Below are 26,764 nucleotides of genomic sequence, written 5' to 3'. Positions count from 1 at the left end.
CATGTGTCGTATTTCTATATTTTTAAAATAGATTTTAGAGTGAGAAGGGGGCAGCGTGACTTGTTTCCCAAAGCCACTGGGGACAGGGGTCTGGGCGAGGGGTCCTCACTTACTGAAGTGAGCAGACTTCCTGGAGTAACAATAAAGAAAAACCAAAATTCTCCTCCTTAGTGTCTTGGAGTGTGGGTGTGGGTGTGGGTGTGTGTGTGTGCGTGTGGGTGTGGCAATGAGGGCTGTGCCTGTGTTGCTTTCCAAGAGTAATGGCCGGCCACCAAGGCTCCATCTGAACCATCACCTGCCCCCCTCTCCTTCTTCGCCCCCCACCCCACCAGTGTCCCTTGGGTCAACGTCAAACACAGAGGTGTCAGGATGCTCCAAGTCGCCCCCAGTGCAAATTTAGCTTATCCCAATCCAGACCCCAGACAGACAGACAGAGAATAATGTAAATTCGGCTCTCAATTAAGGGCGATTTTGCCCCCAGGGGACATCTGGCCACCTCAGGAGTCACTTTTGGTTGTCACAACTGGGGCGGGGTGTGTACTACTGCTGCTAAAATCCTACAGTGCACAGGACAGCCCCACAACAAAGAATTACCCGGCCCCAACTATCAGCAGCGCCGAGGCTAGGAGAGCCTGCTCTGAATAGTGGGGGCAGTTCTGCACTCTCATTTACTCGAGGAAAATATAAAGTACTCCCCAGAGTGAGCACAAGATGGAAGCCCTGAAAATGTGGATCCCACAGCGGAGCTCATCCCGTCTCCCTGTGTGAGCATCTGGCCCGCTAAACACAGCATAATATAACACGTGGACTCTAGAGCCAGACTCTGAGGGTTCAAATCCCGACCCTGCAACTTAACAGCTGTGCGATGTTGGGCAAGTCACTTGACTCTCTCTTTCCCTCAATTTCTCTCATCTTGAAACTGATAAAGAGCATAGTATCTACTTCATAGGTTTGTAATACAGATTAGATGAATTATTATAAATAAAACACTTCGACCAGTGCCTGCATCTAGTAAGTGCTAGGTAAGTGTTTGTTATTATGATTTTTCATTCAGCATAACTTCCCCTAAAAAAACAGCTGACAATTTCGTCTGCGGCTCATTTTGAGGAACAGCTTTTGCCTCTCACATGGGAAGATAAACTGATAGTGGACGACTTCTTGAAAGACAAAACATTATTTCACTTGCCAGGCTCGTCAGGGATTTGCAGGGCTAGTTTTGATTCCACGTGATTTTTGCCTCAGGACCTGGCCCCCCGACCTGTGGCTCCCTGTGGTGTCTGGGCCCAGAGGATAGTGTTGTTCTCAATTTGATGCCCATGGGCTGAAGGAGGACTAACCATGAGACGCTGACCAAGCGCTGCCAACAAACCAGCCCTGACAATTGAAACCAAAATCAGATCCATGAAATCCGTCTGGGGCAAGAGAAGATCATCCTACTTTGGGTGGGAGTCCATTGGAACCCATGAGCTTTGGGTCCAAATGAATTTTGTGAAGACGGTGCCTTGAAAGCATAAACATAACTTTCCGTAGGAGGGATTCTCCAGCTCCTCGGACAACCCCAGTGTGACATCCTGTTCTAATTGAGGCCCTGCCTCCACCCCAGCCCTGCCCACAGAGACAGGACACAGAAGTCACACCTACAGGCAGAGAGCAGATACCATTTTTGAAGCCCATACGAGGTGTCAGGGGTCCCGTTAGGCTCATTATATACATTGGTCACTGTATTTAGTCCTCTTAACACAACCCTACAATGGAGCTAACATCACCCCCATTTTACAGATGAGAAAATGGGGGATCCAGAAGATGTCCTGACTTGTTCAAGGTCACTGTGAGTAAATGGGGTTATCATCAGGCCTGCCTGGGAAGGACCTGGGTCTCCCGTGGCAGGGTTGTGTCTGCCAGTGCGCAGCATGGAACCACCCTTGGGTTGGAGGAAATGAGTTGGCAAGCAGGCTTTGGAACTCGGGGATCAGAATCATAGGAAAGGTTGGTGGGAAATAGAGGCCGAAGCTTCTATGCGTCAAGGTGACTCACAGCATTCTGGCTCTCACGCTGGGCAGCCCAGCGTGGCCCATGTAGGTGACAGAGCAAAAGGAGCTGTGTGTGTGGGCAGCGGCTGGATCTCCTGATGAGAAGAAGATGAAGTGTCGCCCACTTGCATCCTTCTAGAGAGCCGAGTCAACATAGTTTTACATGAAAGCCTATCTGTGTCTTGTGAGGCTGTCTGCCAAGGCGAACCCATAACCGCAGTTAGTTGGCTGGGGAATGGGGGAATCAAGGTCCAAACCTGGGTCTGCCTGATCAGAGTCCAGGATCTTCCTACTCCCCAAGGCAGCTGGAAGCCCAGATAACTCACTAAAAGTTGGTCTACAACACAGCATGGCTAAAATAGTTACAGTATGGCCCAGTATAGGCTTCCTATTCCTAGGAATTCCACTCCTAGGTTTATGTCCAAGAGAACTGAAAATATATGTTCACAGAAAAACTTGTACACGGATGTCCATAGCAGCATGATTCATAAAAACCAAAAAGCAGAAACAACACTAATGTCCATCAACTGATGAACAGATCAGCAAAATGTGCTGTATCCATACAATGAAATATTATTCAGCCATAAAAAGGAATGAAGAAATGCCAAACATGCACAAACCTTGACAACATGATGCTAAGTGAAAGAAGCCAGATAAAAGGCCTCATGTTGTAAGATTCCATTCATATGAAATGTCCAGAATAGGCAAATCCACAGAGACAGAAAGCAGATTAGTGGTTGCCAGGGGCTGGAGGGAGGAGGGAAATGGGAAGAGACTGCTTAATGGGCACAGGGTTTCCATTTGGGGTGATGAAAAATTTCTGGAACTAGATAGTGATGATGGTTGCACAACTTTGTGAATAAACTAAAAACCACACTGAATTGTACACTTTAAAAGGGTGAATTTATGATATGTGAATTATATTTCAATTTAGAACACACACATAATATGACACCAAAAGCAAAGCAACAAAAGTAAAAACAAATAGAACTACATCAAACTAAAAAACTTTTGTGCATCAAAGGACACAATCAGTAGAGTGAAAAGGCAACCTAGGGAATAGGAGAAAATATTTGCAAATCATATATCTCATAAAGGGTTAATATCAAGAATATACAAAGAACTACTACAACTCAACAACAAAAAATCCAATAACCCGATTAAAAAATGAGCAAAGGACTTGAACTGACATTTCTCCAAAGATGTACAAATGGCCAACAAGCACATGAGAAGATGCTCAACATCATTAATCACTAAGGAAATGTCCATCAAGACCACAATGGGGTACCACCTCACACCCACCAGGATGGCTACTGTGAAAAAACAGAAAATAACAAGTGTTAGTGAGGCTGTAGAGAAATTAGAACGCTGTGCATTGCTGGTAGGATTGTAAAATGGTGCAACTGTTATGGAAAATAGTATGGAAGTTCCTCAAAAAATTAAAAATAGAATTACCACATGACCCAGCAATTCCACTTCTGGGTATTTATCAAGAAGAACTGAAAGCGATATCTGCACACCCATGTTCACTGCAGGACTGTTCACAAGAGCTAAAACATGGAAGCAGCCCAAGCGTCCATTGATAGATGGATGAACAAGATGTGGTCCACACAGACAATGGAATACTATTCAGCCTTGAAAAGGAAGGAAATTCTGACAGGTGCTACAACATGGATGAACTTTGAGGACATTATGTTAAGTGAAATAAGCCAATCACAGAAAGACAAATACTATATGACCCCACTTATATGAGGTATCCAAAGTTGTCCAATTCATAGAGACAAAAGGAGGAATGATGGTTACCAGGGGCTGAGGAGAGAGGGGCATGGAGAGTTGTTGTTTCATGGATACAGAGTTTCAGATTCGCTAGATGAAAGAGTTCTGGAGATCTGTTTCATAACAACATGAATATACTTAACACTACTGAACTGTACACTTAAAAACGGTTAAGATGGTAAATTTTATATTGTGGGGTTTGTTTTCACAATAAAAAAAGAAAAAAGTGGCCCACTGGGGAAAACACACATACACAGAGCATTTCCTCTACCTGCCCAGGCGTGCTGTGGGGTCACATCCTCTGCTGATCCTGCCAGGTGCCCTCCCCGAGGAGCCCCCACTGCAACACTGCACCTCACTGACCTGGAACCAAGACTGGCAGGGCAGGAACCAGGTCTCGATCCCCAGGGCTTAAGCCAGCACCTGGGACACTGACGCTGGATAAATATTTACTGAACAAATTGTTTAGCAAGCACATGGTGAAGTCAGGCTGGTACAATTATCCCCATTTTACAGATGGGTTAACGGAGGCCCAACAAGGCAAGGTGACCGTCCAAAATCACAAAGCCAGCCAGTCGTAAAGGAAGAAGTGGCCACAATATCCCAGACTCCTGTTGTAGGGTCCCGTCTATAGTATCACCTCCCTTCAAGGTCAACCTGGCATCCATTTCAACATGGAATTTACAAATAACAATTCCCACCCTATACTAGTGATTCTTAACTTTTCTGGATCATGGACCCATTTGATAATCCAATAAAAGTTCGAGCCCTTTTCCTAAAGCAGCACACATATGAAACTTAGATAATAGTTTTCAGAGGGGTCCTGGACCCCCTAAAGCCCATCCATGGACCTCCGTTGAGAAGCCCCTTTCCACCCTGCTATCTGGGTGGGTTCATTTACTCTTAGGATTTCAGAGCCACCTCTATATTCTTGAGCATCAGAATCAATTAGAGATGATATTTTAAATTCACATTCCCAGGCCATCCCCTGTGAATCTGGTTAAGTAGGTCCAGGGCTGGGCGCAGAAATCGGCTTTCGGCACACCAGAGGATTCTGGGGTTACTGGCTCTCAAACACACAATGGTCGGTGAGCTGCTGCCTCCCCGGTCTCTGAATGCAGCCCAGAAGATCCCTGAGAGACCAGCCTCTCTTCCCAGCTGCCCACCAACCCTGGCCATTAGAATGTTCCGCCACAACCCAACAAGGACCACTCTGGGCTCAACATTTTTGATTCCGAGTGCTCCTGCACCTTTATCACGAGGCCAGGAGCCTGGGCATCGCCCTTGACTATTCCTGTCACCACCCCACATCCTGACCATCACCAAGGCCGGCTGGTTCTACCTCCACCATGCCTCTGGGCCCCTCCACTTCCTCCATCACCGCTGCCAGTGCCCTGCTCCAAGCCCCCGGCTTCCGCTCCCTGCTTCCATCTGCCCCTACAGTCCATGCCCCTTCCTGCAACTCTGACCACATCTCTGCCCAGCACAAAGCCCTTCAGTGGTGACCAAACTCTAGAAGTGTACTGTCCATTATGGTAGCCACACGTGGCTATTTAAATCTAAATTAATTAAAATTGAACACACAAACTTGTCCCATAGTCACACTAGCCACATATCAACGCTCAATAGTCACATGTGGCTGGTGGCTACCATATTGGACAGCACAGATATAGCACATTCTCATCCTCATAGAAAGATCTAGTGGACAGACTTCAGGGTCTGGCCCCAGCCTCTGTTCAGACCACTCCCCAGCATCCCTGGTCTTGAGCCACAGTAAACCACTCTCAACTCTCTAAACTCATGATCTTACCTCTAAGTCTTTGCACGTGACACCTTCCCTCCTTCCCTGCTTAGCTAACTCCTACCCATCCTCCGGGTCTCAGCTTAGCTGTCACTTCTCCCCTGACTAGGTTAAGTGCCCAAGCTTTTGCCTATCACAGCATTTAAAACACTGAGTCATAACAGCCATGGGCATGCCTACACCCTACCCCACACACACCAACAGTTTTCAACCAGGGGAAAGTCTGTCCCCCAGGGGACACTTGGCAGTGTCTGGAGACATTACTGGTGGGGTGCTACTGGCGTTGGTGGGTAGAGGCCAGAGATGCTGCTAAACACCCTACAATGCACAGAACCACTCTCACAGCAAAGTTTCTAGCCCAAAATGTCAGCATTGTTGAGGCTGACCATCCTTGCTCTAGACAACTCCATAAAGGTAGGGGTGTGTCCCGTATACCACACATCCCCAGCCACCAGCCCAGAGCTGGGCTGGTTGAGCACAGGAGGTGCTCAATAAAGACAGAACATGTAACGAGTTTAGATGTTCTACAAGATTCTTTCCCCAGGATTCCCATTCTCTTTCAGTGTCTTTCCTTAAAGGCAATCACTGGTCATAGGGTAGGCTGAATAATGGCCCCCCAATCATCCAGGTCCCAGTCCCTGGAACCTGTGAATGAGGCCTTATATGCAAAAGGGACTTTGCAGATGTGATGAAATTAAGGATCTCCAGATGGGGAGATTGTCCGGGTGGGCCCTAAATGCAGTCACAAGTCACCACATAAGAGGAAGGCAGAGGGAGATGTGACACAGAGGAAAAGACAACGTGAAAATGGGGCAGAGAGAGGTTTGAAGAGGCTACACAGCTGGCCTTGAAGATGGAGGGAGGGGCCCCAAGCCAGCAGCCACCAGGAGCTGGAAAAGGCAAGGAGCAGATTTTCCCCTAGAGCTGCCGGAGGGAGAGTGGCCCTGCCGACACCCTGGTTCAGCCCAGGGAAACTGATTTTGGACTTTTGGCTTCTGGAACTGTGAGAGAATAAATGTCTGTTGTTTTAAGCCAACAAGTTTATGGTGCTTTGTTACAGCAGCCACAGGAAACTAATACCATCCTATTCCATTTACTGGATTTGAATCAGAGAATTTTAGTGCCAGGTGCCAGGCCCACACGCCTGCTGGCTCTGATGGCTGGAAAGAGAGATGGGACAGAAGCAGGTGAGTGAGTGTGGCTGAGCCAAGGGTGCTTCTAGATGTGGCAGCTGCCTGGGTCATCAGTGTCCATGGGTCATTCCTCACACCTTAGTCCTGCCGCCTTCTGGGATGCCAAAGGTCTCAGGCAGGCAAGTGACTTGACTCAGGACACTATGTCTGTCTGTCTGGAGCTGGAACAGGGATTAGTATAAAAATTCAATCCCTTGTCCACCTCTCTAGCCTCCTGACAGCCCCTCTCTCCTCCCCTACCATGTTCCAGACACAGTGGCTTTTCTCTGACCTTCCAACACAGCCTCGCCTCTGGGCCTTTGCCTGAGGCCTTTGCACCTGCTGTTCCTTCCCTTTGGAACACCCTTCCTCCAAAGTCTCCCATGGCTGGCTGCTTCTCATCATTCAGGTCTCAGCTCAAACGTCACCTCCTCAGGCAGGCCCTCCCTGATTGCACTAGGGCAAATAGCCTTCCTCAGTTACTTTCTCTTTCATCACACTGTTTATTTTCTTCCCAGCTCTTCTCACACTCTGTCATCATCTTGTTAATATCTTTGTTTGCCTGTTCAATGTTAGTGCCCTCCCGCACAGACTGCAGGCTCCAGCAGCCTTGTCTGATCTGTCCAGGGAGTGTCCCTAGCCCACGTCTCCCACACACTAGGTGCTCAGTATATTGTGAATGAATGGATGGATGGATGAGTAGGTGAGCGAATGTGAGTGAATGAATTTGCAGCTTTGGGCGAATGTATGTTGCAGTCCCAACACACCTGATCTTGGCTTTCCGAAAGGCCAGCTCCTCTTCGTTGCCAAAGTCCAGGGACACGTCCTCAGTGTCGTCCACCAGGGCCTGGGGGGACACCAAAGGCGGGTGGCAGGCCCGCCCGCGGTGCACATCCCCACCGCCACCCTCTTTGCAGGCGGGGCTCCTCCCCTGCGGCTGTGATCCGAGGCCGTCTCCCCTCTTCTGCCCGTTTGGGGTCCGGCCCAGGCCCAGGCCCAGGCCCAGGCTCGAGCATCCCTCCTCCCAGCTCCTCCCAGCGCTCCCGCAGGCTCCGCCCGTCCTCGCCACCATCCTCCCACCTCAGCATCCCCGCGGCCCTACCTGCTTCATCCTTCCCAGAGCCCACCTGGAGCCCACCCCCAAGGCTCCGGCTCCGCCTCTCGCCGCCAAGGGGCTGGGATGCCCTCCGGGCAGAGAACGGTGGGCTCCGAGCCTGCGCCCCGCGGTGCAGCCTCGGCGCAGGTCGCGGGGTGGGGGCGGGGCGCGCGGGGCCCAGGGCGCAGTCGCGGGCTGGGGAGGTGGGCTCGACTGCCCGGGCGGGGCGGGGCTTGGGAGGGTCCCAGGGCCCAGGGGCTCTCTGGGCGCTGCGCCTAGGAGACAGAGAGCTGACACCCAGAGTGGAGGGATCGAGGGCGAAGAGAGAGCGGCGGCGGGCTGGGGACGATTCCGGCTCACGGGCGGCCTTGGGGACCGTGAACAGTGATCCTGGGCGGAATAGAGCGGGCGGGTCAGTGATTGAGGGGGATGTTTCACAAATGTGGCATGAGCGAGCGAACGAGTGAATGAATGGATGTCGGTGACATCCTCATTCAGGGTTTGCAGAAGGTCGGTGTTTCCCCAAAGTCTCTGATCCCAAGAATTCCCCAGGGCCCGTAGTCAAAGCAGATTCCCAGGCCTGGCCCTGGAGATTCAGAAGGCCTGGAGGGGGCCCTGGAATCTGCCTTTTCACAGGTGAATCTGCTGCAGCCACAGCTTGGAACCACTGCTGACCACAGTGACATCTGCTCGCGTCCGGGCACCGGACACACACTGAGCACAAAACAACCATTAGCAGTATTAGTGTTTCTGGATGTACGGGCCTGCCCAGGGACCTCCCACGAAAGAAGGCTGACCACCTGGAGGTCTTTCCCCGCCCGGGACAGGGTCATTCCCCCTCCTTTCTGCCCTCTCTCTCTCTCCTGACCCCCCCACCCAGGGGCAGAGGGCTGAGAGTCTAGATGCCAAGGCCCCTAGTCCTGCCCTTTGCCCTCCTGCCAAGGGCAATAGGGGCCCGTCCCCCATCCCTGGTGACCCGGAAAAGGGCTGCTGGTCCGCAAGCTCCTGACACAATTCACCCACCAGTGGTACCTGCAGAGGTGACCAGCCCAGGGTGTGCCCAGGAGGAGGAGGATGCAGAGCTGCAGGGAGCTGCCTAAGCTCCGATCCCTGGGCTGGCAGCCCCTCCATTCTCGCAGCTGACCCCACAATGGGCCTGCCAGGGATGTGTGGAGAGGGTGCTTTCTCTTGGGGGACAGAATACCATCTTCAGGAGTCAGGAGGTCTGCATCTCTAACAAGCTCCCAGGTGTTGCTGATTCTGCTGGCCTCTGGACCACCCTTTGAACTGTACGTATCTAAACCACCAAAGCCTGGCTTTCTAGAAAGGCCTATTGGCTCTTCCAGCCCAGAACCAGCTCCAGGCACAGACGAGTCTCACACTGAACAACTGGGGTGCCCTAGCTTCCCCTCCCCCCCGCCCCCAGCAGGTGGAGGTGAGAAGCCGTTGCAGAACATTTAGGGGTTTTTCCTCCAACCCTGGGAATCACCAGCTATTGGCATCTGTTAAGTTGGGGCTCAGAGAGTCCTCAAGGGGGTGAGGAGGTAGGAAAGCCCCCTTGGAAGCCCCATTTGGGGACAAACTGTCATTCTCAGCCATCAGGTTAGGGGTGTGGAAGTCACCCCCAAACAGGGGGTCATGCCCCTCTTCTCCTCCTGACTTGTCCACAAGGGGGCAAAGGCTGAGGATGCAGATGCTGGGCCCAGACATGGGGGCTCTGGCAGTCTCTCCCCAGGAGAAAACGCCTCCCTACATGCACACCCACATGGCCCTCTGTGGGGTCAGCCTGCGGAATTTGGGGGGTGGGCAGAAGCCCAAGGGTTCTGCAGGGCATTCATCACTGGCTTTGAAACTGGCTGAGCAAATTCACGTGGGGTCGCTGGTTAAAAGGCAGCTTCCAGGGCGTACACCAGGCCTTTTGAATCTCCAGGACCAGGGCCTGGGAATCTGCTTTTAGTAAGGACTCTGGGGAATTCTTGGGAACAGAGACTTTTGGGAAACACTGACCTTCTCCCCTCACACTGGTACCACTGAATATAGCCACTGGGATCCTCACCCTAGTAACCCTCCACTGGTCTTGGGCCAGGAGGGGCTTGGGGAGCAGAGCTGCAAGGAGCCTCCCATCTCTGGAGCCAGAACAAACCCCGGGGGAAGGAGTTCCAGGTTCAGGCAGCCACCGGCCTCTAGATGGCCCCTGGAGGTCAACATTTGGAGTTGGGCGGGCCTGGCTTGGAACGTGGCTCTGCCACTCCCTGACTGAATGGCCGTGGGCAGGAGACTTCTCTGGCCTCAGTCTCCACATCTGTAAAAGGGGGCCACGGTTCCCTCCTCCCAGAGGGATGATGCAAGGACTAGAGAAAACACGTGTGAAATGCCATCCTCAGATTAGGGGCTCAGGAAACAGCGGCCCTGGTGACAGTGACTTGTGGCCACGGGTAGAGGGGCCTGGGGTCCAAGGAACCCCCGTGGGCCGGGCAGCACACGGGACGTGAGCCTTGTGCTGGAAACACTACTTCCACGGAGGGCGTCTGTCTAAATCGGGAAACGGGAGCTGCACTCGGCCGGCCACTGCCCCGAGCACCTACTGTGGGCCCCACGCTGCACCTACCGGGACAGATGGCAGCCGGGACAGGGGACCGTGCGTGGCCCTTCCCCCAGGTGGGACTCCAGGACCAGGACCAGAAGACAGGGGCTCGGGCGTGAACTGCCATGGCGGAACGCTGGGACCCATTCCCCCGTCGGGCAGGTGGAAGCACCAGCCCCCAGGCCTGGCATTCCCGGGCCTGCAGCCGCTCCCCACCCTCGGCCTGGGTTCCCACGGGCGGCACTCCCTAAGATCCCACCAGCCCTCACACCTGCCCGCCTGGCACCTGGCAAGGGCCCTGCCATTCCCCCAAGCAGGGTTGCCAGATCTAGCAAATAAAAATACGGGAGCCCAGTGAAATTGAACTTGAGGTAAACAACAATGATTTTTTAGTATAAGTATATCCCTTGCAATATTTGAGACATACTTACAGTAAAAATTATCAGTAGTTTATCTCAAATTCGAATTTACCTGGTGTCCTGTATTTCACCTGGCTATGCTGTGACTCCAGGCTAGGGTGTGTTCAGGCCCCCAGGGCCCGGGGCTCCCACCCTGCTGTCTGGGCATCTGGCCCTCCTGCCTCCCACAGAAGCTGTGCCCACTTCACAGCACCCCTCCCGCCTGCCCCTGCCCCTGCCCCTGTCCCTTTCCAGGCTGGCAGCCAGGGCAGGGCGCCCAGGGAGGCAGAGCAGAGGGAGGAAGGTGGGGCCCTCCTGTGGGCTGCCCTCGGGGCCCCCGTCCACCTTGTGGGGGCAGGCAGTGCACAGGGTGAGCCCTGGATTTCTACCCAGATGGACCTCTGCTGTGCCGGGGCCTCTGTTTCCCCATCTGTGAGATGGGGAGAGACTCCGTGACCTGCACATGCCCGGGGTCCCTCACCCACCCGCCCACCAACCTTCTCTGTGCTCAAGTCTAGGCACAGGGTCCTACCCTCACTGAGCTGAGATTCTATTTAAGAGAGAATAGAAATTACCAAACCTGGCAAAAAAAAGCAAAGAGAGGAGATGTGAAAGGTCCTTCAAGAACTCAAAACAGAGAGAACAAAGGGGTAGAGACAGGGGTCGGGGGGACATTAGGGAGAAGGGCAGGAAGGGCCACTCGGAGCCTCTACACTTTCATCCCTGTGAAAAATCGGGGGGTGTGGGGGAGCATTGACGCAGCGGAAACAGCAGGTGCAAGGGCCCTGAGGAGGGAAAGACCTGAATGTGTTCCGAGAATGGGTGGAATCTGGCCAGGGTACAACAGCAGAGTGAGTCTCAGGGGCCGGCGGCAGAGGATAGCCAGTCCTGCCCTGCAAAGCCTTATGGGCTGGGATGGGAGTTTGGCATCCACCTGATGAAAGGGGGTGGTGGAAGCCACCTGGCTGAGGACCAGACCCAAGTTTCCCGCTCCCACCCCCGCACAGGGCCGGGTACAGCTCCGGCTGCAGGTGTGGGAGGCCCCCGCGAAGTCTGTGCTGAGCGGCAGGTAAGAGGGCCTGGGAAGGGTCTTGTTTGTGGGGACCTCATGGTCTCTCTGACAACCACCACCATTCATTCAGCAAACGGTTTGCAAATAAGGCCTAGCCCTTCCCGTTTACCTGGCGCCCTGGCTCTGTCCCAGCCCCAGCCTTGCAGCGGCGTTTCTTTGGCAAGTCGTCTGCCATCTAGCCCGCTGCCCCCGGGGGTGGGGTGGGGTAGGGTAGCCCACTTGGGAAACTTGGCAGGCTGAGAATGTGGGGTCTCCCACCCAGGGATGCAACAGAACGCAGACTATGGGGAGATGCAAAGGGCCTGGGTCCTTCCACAGACACATTGCAAGAAAAGAGGTAGGGAGAGGACCTTCTGGTTTAAAGAGGTTTATCCGTGTGTTAACTACATGCAACGTGTGGACCTTGTTAGGGTGCGATTCGAACAAACGGTGGGAAATAAAATTATTTATGAGATAATCAGGGAATGAACCCTGACGGGCTGTTGCATAAGATTCCTAATACTAAGGATTATTGTTCATTTTTTTAGGCATTATTTTAGGTTGACGATATTGTGACTTTTAAAAATTGAGATATAGTTCTCATACCATAAAATTCACCCTTTTAGAATATAACATCCAGTGGGTTTTAGTACATTCACAAAATTGTGCAACCATCACCGCTATCTAATTCCAGAACATTTTCATCACCCCAAAAAGAAACTCTGTACTAATGAACAGTCACCCCCAACCCCTGGCAACCACTCATCTACTTTCTGTCTCTATGGATTTGCCTATTCTGGACGTTTCATATGAATGGAATCATACACTATGTGACTTTTTGCATCTGGCTTCTTTCACTGAGCATAGAGTTTGCAAGGTACCTCCATGTGGTAGCCTGTATTGGTACTTGGTTCCTGTTCATTGCAGAGTAGCATTCGTTGTGTGGGTGTAGCACATCTTGTTTATCCTTTCATCAGTTGGCGGCATTTGGGCTGTGTCTGCCTTTTGGCTTTAGGAGCAGAGCTGCTGTGAACATTGCTGCACAAGGTTCCGTGTGGACGTGACTTCAGTTATCCTGGGTCCATACCTAGGAGTGGAATTGCTTGTGGCTTTGTTTTTCAAGAGTCCATTTTTAGAGCTCCGTACCAAAATATTAAGGTGAAATGATGAGATGCTGGGGTTTGCTTCAAAATCATATGGAAGGGGGCATAGGCAATGCATCAGTGCAAAAAGATAGGCTGTATGAGCTGAGAACTTTGAACCGGGATGAGTGCTTGGGGGGTTACTATGCTCTTTATATTTGTTTAAATTTGTGCATAAAAAATTTCTTTGATGTTGAGGCTCAGCTCAGGGCAACTTCCCTGTCCTCCTTTCGAGTTCCCACCCGATCACTCTCCAGCAATAGAAATGTGGTGCAAGTCCCTTGTGTCATTTTAAATTTTCTGGTAGCCACATCTAAAAAAGTAAAAAGAAACAGGGAACATTGATTTTACTCACACTTTTCTTTAGCCCAATATATCCAAAACAGGCCCATTTTAACATGTAAGCAATTAAAAAATTATGAAAAGGAGATTTTACATTTTTTTCCCTACCAGGTCTCTACCCCCGGTGTGTCTCTCACGTTGACAGCCCATCTCCACATGGCCTCGCCCTGGTTCAAGGGCTCTATAGTGACTCGTGGCTCCCGGACAGGACAGGGCAGCTCTGTTTGGGGCATTTAGTGCACTTTTGAAAAAGCTCTTGTGGCTTCTTCTTTTCTTACTTGCTTGTTTTTATCCATCTACAACTAGAATGTTGGCCCAAAAAGGGCTAGCAGCTTGTGAGTCTCACTAAGTGCTGTACCCCTGTGCCTGGACCAGTGTACTGAGCACAGAGCAGGTGAGCGGTTGGCGGGTGGGTGAAGGCCCCAGGGATGTACGGGGCAGGGATTCTCTCCCCATCTCACAGATGGGGAGACAGAGGCTCCGGCACAGCTAAGGTCCATCTGGGTGGAAATCTGGGGCTCACTCCGTGCACCGCCTGCCCCCACAAGGTGGACAGGGGCCCCCGAGGGCAGCCCACAGGAGGGCCCCACCTTCCTCCCTCAGCCCTCTGCTCTGCCTTCCTGGGCGTCCTGCCCTGGCTGCCAGTCTGGAGAGGGACAGGGGCCGGGTCCGGCAGGAGGGGCGCTGTGAAGTGAGTGTAGCTTCTGCAGGAGGCTAGAGGACGAGATGGACAGCAGCAGCCGCCAGCTGTCCAGACAGCAGGGTGGGAGCCCCGGGACTTGTGGGCCTGGACACACCCCGGCCTGGAGTCATAGCATAGCCAGATGAAATACGGGACACCAGGTAAATTCGAATTTGAGCTAAACAACTAATAATTTTTAACTATAAGTATGTCCCAAATATTACAAGGGATATACTTATACTAAAAAATCATTTGTTATTTACTTCAAGTTCAATTTCACTGGGCTCCCGTATTTTTATTTGCTAGATCTGGCAACCCTGCTTGGGGGAATGGCATGGCCCTTGCCAGGTGCCAGGTGGGCAGATGTGAGGGCTGGTGGGATCTTAGGGAGTGCCGCCCGTGGGAACCCAGGCCGAGGGTGGGGAGCGGCTGCAGGCCCGGGGGCTGCTGCTTCCGCCTGCCTGATGGGGGCCGGGCGCAGCTCAGGGCGTTTTCCAGCCCTAGGTCTGATCATACAGCCCCCGGCCAACACACACTTAACCCTCGGTGCCAGCTGCCCTTCCCCCACAGGAGAAAGAGCAGAACATCTGGGCGGCTCGGAGCCTGGCATGGTCTGGGAGTCGCTGATCCGCCCTGTGACTCTGTTTCCCTGCTGGTGGTGTCGTAATGACACGAGCCCCTCCCTGGCGCGATGGCATGAGGATTAACAGACTGATCTGTGTGGCTCGCCCGGCAGGGAGGAGCTGTGTGCTGACTGTCCTTCCTGCAGCTGCCGCCCCTGTCCCCTCGGGGTGGCCTCTCCTTGCTGCCCGTCCTTGCTGAGGCCGCCTTCTCTGAAGCCCTGTGATGCTTCCCGTCTGTGCTGGACGCATGCTCCCCGCTCGGCTCTGCTCTGGCTGGTGGGAGAGACCTTCGCTAGGCCAGCTGGGCACTCCGCTGGGAGGGGAAATTCCAGCCCAGGGGACGAAAGGGACAGCCAAGGTCTCACGTGTCCCGCCTGGCCTGCCAAGCACCCCACCATCTCTTCTGGAGTCAACAAACAGGCTGGAGAAAGCCTCTTGTCGCGCGAGGGCGGGGACAGGGGCAGAAGTGTCAGGTCCACAGCCGGGCAGCGCCTTCTCTTCAGGAAGCTGGGTGGGCGGGCATTGGTTTTTGTCCAATGGGCAGGACGCTTCTTGTGGCTCTGGCCTCCCTCTGGAGCAGTGGGAGCTTGGTCCCTCCCGCGGCGGGGGGCAGTGCTGTGAAGACCATGATGCTGGTTACTCCCTCAGCAGCTGGAGGTCCATTGGGCTGTCCCCCACCAGAGAAAGCGGCCTCCACTGCCATGCCCCCACCGCACCCTGCTTGTTGGGACCTGTCGACCGTTCCCAGCTTACCCCCCCACTCATCATGCTCTGGTAACACTGGCTAAACTCTAGGATTTCTAGAAACTCCCAATCTCCTTTCCACCTCAGGGCCTTTGCACCTGCTGTTTCCCCTGCCAAGAGTACCCTTCCCACCAGATTTCTTAGGACTGAAAATCTGAGATCTCCCTCCGAGAGGCCCTCCCTGACCCTCAGCTCATGTCCTACCCAATTGCTCCGTCCCTCTCTAGGATCTGGGATCTAGATATGTTTTGAACTCTTTCTAGCACTTTCCATGATCTCTAATTATCTTGTTTTCTTATTAGTTTAGCAATCTTTCTCCTCCTCACCCCCCCCAACAAGGGTATTACCTCCATGAGAGCGGATGCCCCTTCCGTCCACCTAGCACTGTGCCAGGCACGCTGTGGGCATTTGACAAGTGCCTGGTGAGTCAGGGAACGAAGAAACGAGCAACTCTGTGAAGCGTGCGCGGCAGCGTGTCCCTGCCCATCGTGCAGATGAGGGACGTTACAGGTCAGGGCAAACAGGCCTAGATTCCCACCCAGCGGGTCTGGTCTGAATCCAGGTTTTTCTCACACACACGTGCACACATGTGCACGGACACATACACACACACACACACCACCTCGTAGGGCTGGCCCCAGTTCTGAAGCGCTGGCCTCGCTGGCCCAGTCTGCCCTGCCCTAGTGGAGCCCAGGCATTCCCTGGCTGCCAGCCCTGGAGTTCTGTGAGCTGGCGGGCGAGGAGCCACCACTTACGGGAAATGCTCTGCTGAGGAGAAAGGGTGGCGGGTTGTTTGGCTCAACACTGGCCCAGATCCAGACAGACTCAAGGCTGAGTCTGTCACCCAGGCTCAGTTCCTCCCAGGAGCAGCAGCTGCTAGCTGAGACAGAGCTCCTTAGAAAAAGCTGAGGGTCACACATCCATCTTCTCCTCCCACTTACAGTAGCAAAGGGAAAGCAGTTTCTAAAGCATCTTAATGCATCTTGAGAGGCGGTCAAGTGCCGTGGTTCAGAGCAGACTCGGCAGTCAGCCTGCAAGGAGCTGAAGCTTAGACCCACCGCTTATCAGCTAGGAGCTCTCCTGCGAGTTTCTGAGCCTCTTAGCCCCAGATCTGTGTGTGAGATGAGGGTAGTTAGGGTACCTCCTTCTGGGGGCTGGTGGGAGGAATAACGGACTTAATATTTTACCACGTGCTCAAATGGTGTTCACTGAATAAATTTATTCACTCTGCCTTCGTGACCACCCCAGGAAGGAAGCCGGGTGACGAGGAGCCTGAGGCTCAGAGAGGTGTTTGTTTTTTTTTTGTCAGCAGGTGTGCACAGCTAACAAGTGGTGGAACTCAGGTCTCCTGCCTCCTGCTCATAGCTCTTCTCATCACACAAAGGTGGGGTGTGCATCCCCACCAAGCTCTTGACTCGAGGTTGCAAAGCGCCAGTGCAAGGGCCAGACCTGGTCTCCACATGTTTGAGTTGGACCTGAGTGGTTTAAAAGAACAAACAAACAAATGGAGTTAATTGCCAATATTTAAAAATCAGATGTCACATTTGTTTTTTTTTTTCATCTACATTTCTGGTTTTTCTGGAGAAACTGGAAACTCAGGCAATGCTGAGCCTTCGTCCCCCGTGGCGGGAGCTGAGCGGTGGCTGTCCCCCTTTAGATGGGGCTCACTCCACCCAGTGACCAGTTGGCTCCTCTGCATCCTCTGTCTGCCCTTGGTGAGTTTGCCATCGCTCCTTAAAACCTGCTGTCTTAGGTAGCATTGCCCAGAAGAAGACCCGACCCTGTGATGAGGATTCATGTGAACGTGAGGTGTTAGGCAGTATCCCCGGGGAGTGGGGGGAGGTCACTGAGAGGGAGGAAGGCCACGCAGGCACGTGACATTAGGCGAAGTCCCACAGAAGGTGTATTAGCTTCCTAAGGCTGCCACAGCAGAGGACCACAAATTGAGTGACCTGAACAACAGAAATTCTTTGTCTCACAGTTCTGGAGGCCAGAAGTCCAAGATCAAGGTATCGACAGGGCCATGTTCCCTTTGAAGAGACTGGGGAGGGATCTGTTCTGGGCCTCTCTCCTGCCTTCTGGTGGTTCCTAGGCTTGTGACAGCATCACTCCAACCTTCACATGGCGTTCTCCCTTTGTGTGTGTCTGTGGCCAAATTTCCTCTTTTTATAAGGACACCAGTCACGTTGGATTGATGGCCCACCTACTCCAGTATGACCTCATCGTAGCTAATGACATCGGCCACAAGCTTATTTCCAAATAAGGTCACATTCTGAGGTCCTGGGGCTTAGGACTTCAACAGAGGAATCTGGGGAGGGTGGACACAGTTCAGCCACAACAGGAGCTAACAGTGGCTCACCTCAGAGGCCCACTCAGGTGAGGGAGTGGGGTTATTTGTACTTTCCCGCCCGTCATGGTTGGTTAAGGGCGGCTCCCCACAGGGACAGGAATTCCCAGGCGCTTCTGGCTCTGGGCACGCACTTGCGCGGCGTGATTGACCCCAGATGAGTCCCCGGCCTCTCAGTGCCTTCCCTTCTCTACAAACAGGCCACATTCACTGGGCCTGGAGCTGCCGGTGCAGGAGGACACCATAGCCACCCCCCATCCCTGTGTACCCCGACTCAGCTGGCACTCAAGAACTGTTTGCAGGTGGAGGTGTACAGAGCCCTCAGACCTGTCAGCCTCATTTACAGAGGGGCTGAGGGGCCCTGGGGGAAATGGGACCCCCAAATCGGAAACTCCTCCTGGGGGTACACAGGGATGTCCAAACATAGCTCGTGAAATGCAGCATCTGTATGCGGGCAGGGGCGCCAGAAATGATGATAACTGGGAGGAAATGAGGAGCCTAGAGGGGGGAGTTTGACTCAGCACTGAAGCCTGGGGTCAGGGAGGAGCCGTGGCTCCAGGCACAGTGGACAATGGTGCCAAAATCGGTCCCCACTCCAGCCACCTCGGTGCTTAGGTGCTTATGTGCAGTATGCCCGGGGGCCCGGGCAGCCTTGCTGTGGGGTACCAGCTAGAAGGATAACGCAAAGAGGGAGGGACCGATGCTGTCTGGGACAGTGCGCAGATGTCTTCCCCAGGAGGGAACTGGTGACATGGTGGTGGATGGCAGCCTCGTCCTGCGAGAGCATCAGGGTGTGAGCTAGAAGCCCCAGCTTGGCTAGCAACACCACCAGGGATATCCGCGCCCTGGCCAGCTCCACAGATGGTGGCCGCAGTGGAGTGGCCCTGGCTCCGCCCTCTGCAGCAGCAGCAGCATCAACGGCCGTCCCGAACCCCTGACTCTAAACCTAGCAGCGGTTGAGGGTGGCCAAGGCCAGCAGAAGTGGGAGAACGCACAAAGCTTGATGAGCTGGGTGTCAGTGTCTGTGGAATCCAACCTCATGGCCATACACCACAGCAAGTGAGAGCTGAGATTCCTGTAGTCTGGCCACCTGTTCAAATCCTGGCTCTGCCGCAACTCGAAGCACTGCGAATTAGCCTGGGCTGGGCCGCTGTAACAAACAGACCTTACATTTTCTGAGCCTTAACATAACAGAAATTTCTCTCTTGCTCATGTCATAGCCTGGGTTGGTGTGCAAGCTGGCAGGGCAGTTCTTCTCCACGTGGAAGAACCCAGGCTCTTTCTGTTGGGTGGCTCCATATGCCCTAGGACCTCGTTGTCTTCCATACTCAGAAAGCGGAAGAGGAAAGAGAACATGGAGGAGGTACATCCGCTCTCTTAAAGGACTCAGAAGAGGCAGAGATGCCATTGGCGAGGACTTGGTCACATGACCACACTCAAATGCAAAGGAGGCTGGGAAATGTAGTCCAGTTGTGTGCCTGCCTGACTAGGAGCCTATTGTTATGCAGGATGGAGAAGACGCCTTTCAATGGATGTCTATCAGCATCTTCCAAATGGTGAGTTAATGTCTCTGGGGTTCCATCTCCTCAACTCTAAAATGGGAATAACAGTCCTTCCTCATATAAAGTGCTCAGCACAGTGCCTGACACGTGGTAAACCCTTGGTAAACGGGTGTCCAGTGTTACTGGACACCTGTAGCCACCCTTGGGGTTCTTGGATGTATCTGGGGAGAACAACCATGGATGAGGCTGGACCTCCTGGCAGCCGAGCAGGCGGGGACTGGGCATACTGAGATCTGGGCATTCACCAAACGTGACCACACCTGGACCCTGGGGAAACGCAGCCTTCTGCCTACACAGCTCTCTCAGAATTCAGTTCAACTTTCTTCGTTCAGACGTGACTGCTGAGTCAGACCACGTGGCCAGTCACAGAGAACAATCAGCTATGGCTCCTGCTTCCCCGGGCCCTGACGGCCATGACCAGCAGCCCCAGGGCTGGTTGGACGTGGCCGAGGTACCTCGGAGACTCAGTTTTCATTTCTCAGCCTCACTTGGTCTTCACACTTCCAGGACACAGCATTCGTAGTTCATAACTGTATCTTGGTTCACTTTTGGAGAAACCTAGCCACGCAGCGGAGACCCCACCCTGAACTTACTTCTGCCCAGGGGGCTGTGTCAAGACCCCTCCCTCTGATCCATCACAGCCGGGGGCCCTCACCCCACTGTGCTTGGGGACTTGTGCTCACAGGATCTCAACAGGGTCGCCAAACGCCCTTCTGCAGCGGAGGAGGCCTGGCTCGTTGGCCTCACGTGTCAGATGAGAAGCTGAGGCCCAGAGCAGGGAGGGGACTGGCCTGAGGCCACACAGCAGGGGGAGACAGAGCCAGGCCCTTCACAGCTCAGTTTCTCCCCTCTGCCCCTGCCCCGTCCCGCGATCCGCTCTCAGGTGAGACTGTTGTCAAACAGTGACTGGGTCCTGCCAGACTCCTGCTGCAAGCCCTCCACAGGCCTCCCTTGGCAGCACAGTGAACCCCAGCTCTCACTCTGCCTGGTGAGGCCTGGAGACTTCTCCACTGGCCTCCTGCCGCCTCTGCCTCCCTCCGCCTCCCTCTGCCACCCTTGCTGGTCCTGGAGAGCACGGGCGGGCTCCTGCCTTGGGCAGTTTGCCCTGGCTGTCTTTCTCGCTGGCGTGCCCTGGCACGCTCCGTCACACGACCCAGCTCTTTCATACGCTTCAGGTGGCAGCTCAAATGTCACTTCCTGAGCAGCCACAGTCAGTGTCCCACAGGGACCTGTCAGCACTCACCGTTCCCATGCCTGCAAACCCCTTCTGTTCTTTGTTGGGGGGCTTTCTCTGTCTTCCAGAAGCTACTGAGCCCAGGGCGGGGTGGTACAGCCCCAGGGGCTCTCCCCACCAACAGCTCTCAGGAGTTGGTGTCTAAGGCCCCACACCCTCCCCCTGAGGTGGGTGGGTCACTCTGAGGCTCCTGTTCTACGCACTCTCCCCGAGGTCCCCAGCGGGACTGGGCCCCAGTCAACCACATTGGTGGTCTGCTCAGTAAGGCACCCCGAGTTAGCGCCCTCCCTCCCTGCCTCACTGCCCTGTCTCCCAGCGGCGCTTCCTCCATCCTCGCACATCCTCGCCTTGGAGTGGGCTTCTGGAATGATTCACACTAAGACACGTCCTCAGAGGCTTTCCCTGTCCCCAGCATATCTGTAGAGGGTTGAATTGTCGCCCCAGAAAAGCCATGTCCACATCCTAACCCCTGGAACCTGAAAATGTGACCTTATTTGGGAAAAGGATCTTTGTGGATGTAACTAAGGATCTAGAGATGCGATCCTCCTGGATTACCTGGGTGGGCCCCAAATCCAGTGACTTGCGTCCTTATAAGAAGAGGAGAGGACACAGAGACAGGGAGAAGCCCGTGTGATGATGGAGGCAGAGATCGGAGTGACGCGTCTACAAGCCAAGGAACGCCCAGGATCGCTGGCAGCCCCCAGAAGTTAGGAGAGAAGCGCAGACACATTCTCTCCCAGAGCGTCCAGAGGAAACCAGCCCTGCTGACACCTTGGTTTCAGACTCCTGGCCTCCAGAACAGCGGGAGAATACATTCCCGTTGTTTTAAGGCACGCAGTCTGTGGTAATTTGTTATGGCAGCCCTAGGAAACGAATACAATGTCTAAGAACCCTGCACACCCCAATTCACCCGACATAGCACTTGATCGAGCATCTTCCTCCGAAAGGATCCAGGTGGCTTCCTTGTTTACTGTCTGTGTCCCCTACTAGAATGAAAGTAGGTCCTAACAGTCCTCTTCCCCCACCCCATATCTAGCCCCAGGACAGCGCCTGACCCGTGACAGGCCCTCTTTACATAGTTGATGAGTGGATGAGTGAATGAGCCGATGAACCCTAGCCCGGTGGTCCTTGTCCACTCCTCCTCAGCTCCCACCTGATCTAGAAGACAAAATTCCGTCCCCAGCTTGGCACAACCACATTCTCTCCAGGCCCAGGAACTCTCACCCTGGCTGCACCTTAGAATCCCCTGGAGACTTTTGCACAAGACCCGAGCCCGGCCCATGCTGAGACGCTGGATGAACTGGTCCGAGGCTGCACCCAGGCAGCAGCGTTTGTTAAAATCACCCTCCAGGTGATGCTGATGGGCCGCCGGGGTTGAGAAGCACTGGTTTAGGGGGGCAGGGGGAACCAAGCTACGGTCAGAGCTCTGGGGTGACCAGCCAACCCAGTTTGCCTGAACTGAGGGGTCCAGGGAGGCAGCACTTGCAGTGTGAAAACCAGGACCATGCCAGCAAACCAGGACGAGCTGGTCGCCTTAAGTGTTCCCCAAACCACCGGGGTGATATCCCACCCGGCCAGCCACACCCCCGCCCTGGCCACTTTTAGAGGAAGGGGTCCCCACGGCCCAGAGAAGAGGCCTGGGGTGGCCACTCCAGGCCTTGGATGTCAGAAAAGAGGGGCAGGGCCGCAGCTGGACAGCCTGGGGGTGGGGCTGGGGTCCAGGCCTCAGGCAGCTGGTGCTGATGCAGAAGAGCCCGTCCCCAGGCAGGCGCGATTCTGACGGAAGAATTTTCTGTTGAGGATTCTAACAGAAGGATTTTCCCATGTGGCTTGTGGGCTCTGCAGACTCATTGTGAGAGTCTTTCGGGGTCAGGCTGGGTTTGTCTCCTCCTCAGTGTCCCCTGCCAGGGCCGGGCACCAAGTAGGTACTCAGTAAACAGGCTGAGTGAATACAGGCACGCAAGAAATTGATAATCATGTCAGCCTGGAACAACCAGGCCTTTCCTCGCTTCCTCCTGCTCCACACACCCAGTTCCTGCTCTAGTCGGACACAAAGTAGATGCTTGATGCCTGTTTGTTGATTGACAAAAGAAAAACATTGACAGCTTTTCCAGAAGTGTTTCTTCCTCACTCCAGCCTCTTGCCCAATACCCTGCTGGGTTTTGCGGGGCTTCTCCTCACGCCTCTTGGTCTGAGGGTTATCGAGACAGACAAATAAAATTAAATTTTCTCTGGTCTTCTGTTATATGTGGCAAAAACTACTAGCTGACCCCAATATCTTCTTATATTGAAAGAGAGTTTTTTTAATTGAGATATAATTGACATACAACATTGTATTCGTTTCAGATTACAACATAATGATTCAATATTTGTGTATATTGTGAAATAATCACCACACTAAGTCTAGTTAACATCCATCACCATGCATAGTTACAAAGCTGTTTTTATTGTCATGAGAACTTTTGAGATCTACTCTCTTAGCAACTTTTAAATATGCAATACAGTATTATTAACTATAGTCACCATGCTGTACATTATGAAAGAGAATTTTTAGCTCATTCATGCCCCAATCAGCTAAAGACTACCTTTCTTGGCCTCCCTTTCAGTTAGTGTGGATGTGACCAAGCTAGTATTAAAGTCAATTTTGCCACTTTGGGGTTATGCCTTTCCCTCTGGTGGAATACAATCGTGATGACAGGAGCTGGAGCAGCCATTTTGGATCATGAGGTGGAAGCCATGAGTGAAGATGGGGAAGCCATGAAAGAGAGGGAACCTGGGTTCCTGCACCATGGAACCACCTTGCCTGTTCTGGATGGCTTATACTTGGACTGTTACATGAGAGAGAAATACACTTCTACATTGGTCTTTGTTACAGCAGCCATACTATGTCTTCTCTCAGGCAGTGCATCATGCAAAAATGGCTAGATGGATAGTCATCCACTGTGGGTTATGTTTGGGATGGTTTGACTCAAAATGTTGGCTCTGTGATCCACGTTTGTGGATGCCTCTTAAAGAGACAGGCAGTCATCCAGTCTCCAGGGAAGCAGAAACTGGCAGGATGAGAGGTTCTCAGGATAGCCAGGTGGAGAGGGGGGACCCTCAGTATTAAGATGGCAACCACAAAAATCCTTGGTTTCCATATGAGTCCCGATCTAAAAGCCACAAGGGCAGACACTCCAATACACAAGAGCTGCTTTGCAGCTCTGGTGCTTCTGCCACGACCTGGAGTGGTTAAGCAACTTGATGAGGTCCCGCTGGTGAGTCGCAGAGGTGGACTTGAGTCCGTGCGTGTGACCCGAAGCCTGAACTTGCCTCTGAATCACACTGCCTCCAAATCCAGGGTGTGGGCCCACAGGGCTGTCTGCAGGCCTTAGCGATGGTCTGAGCTTCTGCCCCCGTTGCCCATTGGGGGAGCCCCAGTGTGGTGGGGTCGGGGCAGAAAAAGTCCACAGCAGCGTTGAAGTGGGGCAGCCCGGGCTCCTCTGCCTCTGAAGGGCAGCCTGGAGCCCTCAGCAGGCTGAGGGGACAGTCGTTCCCGATCAGCATGAGGTGGGCATCAGCCTTCTCGGGGTGCACGCAGGGCTTGGCGTGTTCAAGCTGGAAACCGCTCTTAGCTCCCCTCAGCCCAGGTTTCTCAGCTGTGGCACTGTTGACACGGGGGACATAATTGCATCATGGGATTCCGTCCTGTCCACTGGAGGATGTTGACCAGCATCCCTGGTCTCTACCCGCTGATGCCAGAAGCACACTTCCACCCAGTTGTGACAACCAAAACGTCTGCAGACATTCCCCCATGTCCCCTGCCGGGCGCCACACCCTGGCTGAGAGCGGTGCCCTCCTTGCCTTCTCTGTGTACTCTCCAGATAGGGAAACTGAGGCCTGCAGGGCAGGGCTGTCCCGGGGTTCTGCACCTGAGAGCTCTCAGAGGCAGGGCGGAGGCGGGGCTGCCCTCCCGCATCCCCAGGCACACACCAGGCCAGCGCACGCCCAGTGCCCACTACAGGCTCCTGCAACTCCTCGCCTGCGGGCGCTCAGCCTGTGCCGGGGTGAGAGGGAGGCGATGGATAAAGGCCCCGGCTCCCTCGCCCTGAGCTGGGCCCAAGCCTCGGTTACTCACCACTTGTTCTGGCTTCCTTTCCTTCTTGAGATCCCTTCCCGAATAAACTCCTGCCACTCACATCTTTATCTCAGGATCCCTTTCTAGGGAGCTGTTTAGGGAGGGTTGGGCCTCATTTTGCCTACATTTCCTGCATTCAAGATTCTCGGCCCCAGTTTGAGATCCCAAGTCTTGCTGGGCCCAAAAGCCGGCAGACCACCCGTGTTTGCCCGACAGCTGGGGTCACCTGTGGTCACTGGTGTGGCCCTGCGGATATGCCAGCCAGTGTTCATTCTGATGCTCTGGTAACCTTTCTAACCCTGATGCCCTACCAAATTTTTATAACAGCTTCATTGAGATGTAATTCCCACACTATACAATTCATCCATTTAAAGTGTGCTATTCAGTGGCTTTTAGTCTATAAACAGAGTTATCCAACTGTCACCACAGTCAGTTTTAGGTCATTTTCACTGGCCAGGGAGACACCTGACTCCCTTGGCCATTATTCCCCAAACCCCTCATTGTCCCCCACCCTAGGCAAGCACTCATCTACTTTCCATCTCTATGGATTTGCCTGTTCTGGACATCCCGTATCAATGGAATCACACAGTATGTGGTCCTTTGTGACTGGCTTCTTTCGCTGAGCATCATGTTTTCAAGGTTCCTCCATGTTGTGGCAGGTGTCAGTATTTCATTCCTTTTTATTGCCAAATAATATTCCCTGGTATGGATAGACCACATGGGATTGATCCATTCAGCTGCTGACAGATATCTGGGTTGTTTCCCCTTTTTGGCGATCATGAATAATGCTGCTGTGAACATTCATGTACAAGTTTCTGTGTAGACAGGATTTTTTCAGTTCTCTTGGGTGGACACCAAGGAGTGGGATTGCGGGGGCATGTGGTTACTCAAGTACCTTTTGAGGAACTGCCAGACTTCTCCAAAGCCTACTGAATTAGGAAAAAAATTGAATGGAAGCAGAACATAACATACAAACAGAAAAGCGCAAAATCGTTAACTGTACCGCTTAATGCATTTTCACAAACCGAGCAGTCCCATGTAACTGGCACTCGGATCAAGAAACAGGCTGTTTCCAGCCTCTGGTCCCCTCCTAGACCCCCGTCAAGGGAAACCATTGTCCTACCTTTTAACAGCAAAGTCTCGTTTTCCTTTCTGGACGTAAAATATTCTCCACCCCGTGAGTAGGTGAGTCGGTGAGTCAGTGAGTCGGTGGTGGCCCGTTGTTTGTGAACATGGCTCCATGCCCCCTCCTAACCTAGGGGCCCCGGCCCCCAGGGCTCAGAGGACAGCCGTCCCCCTTCCCCAGGTCTGAGCAACGCTCTCAGGTTGTTTCCCCATCTTGTTCTGTTTGTCCTAGTGGGCACACCAGACACGTTTCAGAAAGGAAACAGAGCACCTCACCTCCCAGGAATCCCTTTTCTGTTTCCAGGCCCTGAGGGAGGAGGCGGGGAGGCCAGGGAGGCTGGGCACACGCCACGAGGGAAGCCACACCCCCAAGTCTACAGTGAGGGAGGTGTGTGGGGCCTCCTCCTTGCAGCCCCTCGTGTCCCACCCCTACTGCCCGCTGGGAGTTTTAGGGGGTTTCCTGAGCTTGCAGAAGATATTTTCTAGAGACCTTGGTCACGGCTTGGCCTTGTGCTCCCACACTCAGCCTGAAACCAAAAGCCGGGGCTTTGTCTGGGCTGCTACTTCTCTTGGCTGGAATTTGGGCCACGGGCCAGACACAGTGACCTCAAGGCTGTGAAGTGTGTGGCCCGAGAGGTGCGGATGGCACGTCTTCACTTGTTTGACATCAGAAGTCACCTGGAGAGACCGGATGTCTTAGCGTGGTTGAGACATAGCTGGTGGGATTGGGGTACTTGGAAGCACGTTCTCCAGACTGGGGGCCTTTTTAGGACCGTATTGGGGTAAAGTGATGACGCGACTCTTGTCAGGCGGCCATGAGAAGACTCCAGAGGAAGCAGAGTGTGCCCTTCTGCTGCCCTTAGATGGGCCCTTCTGCTGCTGCTCTCTGCCCCACCCGCTCTCCGCTCGGGGCTGACCCGCAGGGACCACATCAGCAG

The 26,764-nt window shown here is 53.5% G+C and overlaps 1 protein-coding gene across 2 annotated transcripts in view; it reads right to left on the bottom strand.

Annotated features, from left to right (window-relative positions):
* Window positions 1–8,003, bottom strand: part of TVP23A (trans-golgi network vesicle protein 23 homolog A) — a 28,497-nt gene extending 20,494 nt beyond the window's left edge. For both annotated transcript variants that reach the window (XM_058570068.1, XM_058570069.1), the window contains exons 1-2: window positions 7,882–8,003; window positions 7,547–7,626 (exon numbers count right to left, since the gene is read on the bottom strand). In XM_058570068.1, coding sequence (XP_058426051.1) covers window positions 7,547–7,626; window positions 7,882–7,890 — 89 coding nt within the window. In that variant the 5' untranslated portion in view covers window positions 7,891–8,003. The remainder of the gene's footprint in view (window positions 1–7,546; window positions 7,627–7,881) is intronic.
* Window positions 8,004–26,764: the final 18,761 nt, after the last annotated feature.

The sequence above is a fragment of the Diceros bicornis genome, chromosome 26 (assembly GCF_020826845.1).
Source record: "Diceros bicornis minor isolate mBicDic1 chromosome 26, mDicBic1.mat.cur, whole genome shotgun sequence".
NCBI lineage: Eukaryota > Metazoa > Chordata > Mammalia > Perissodactyla > Rhinocerotidae > Diceros > Diceros bicornis.
Note: the sequence above shows the minus strand (reverse complement) of the source record. Positions and strands in the feature narration are given on the sequence as shown.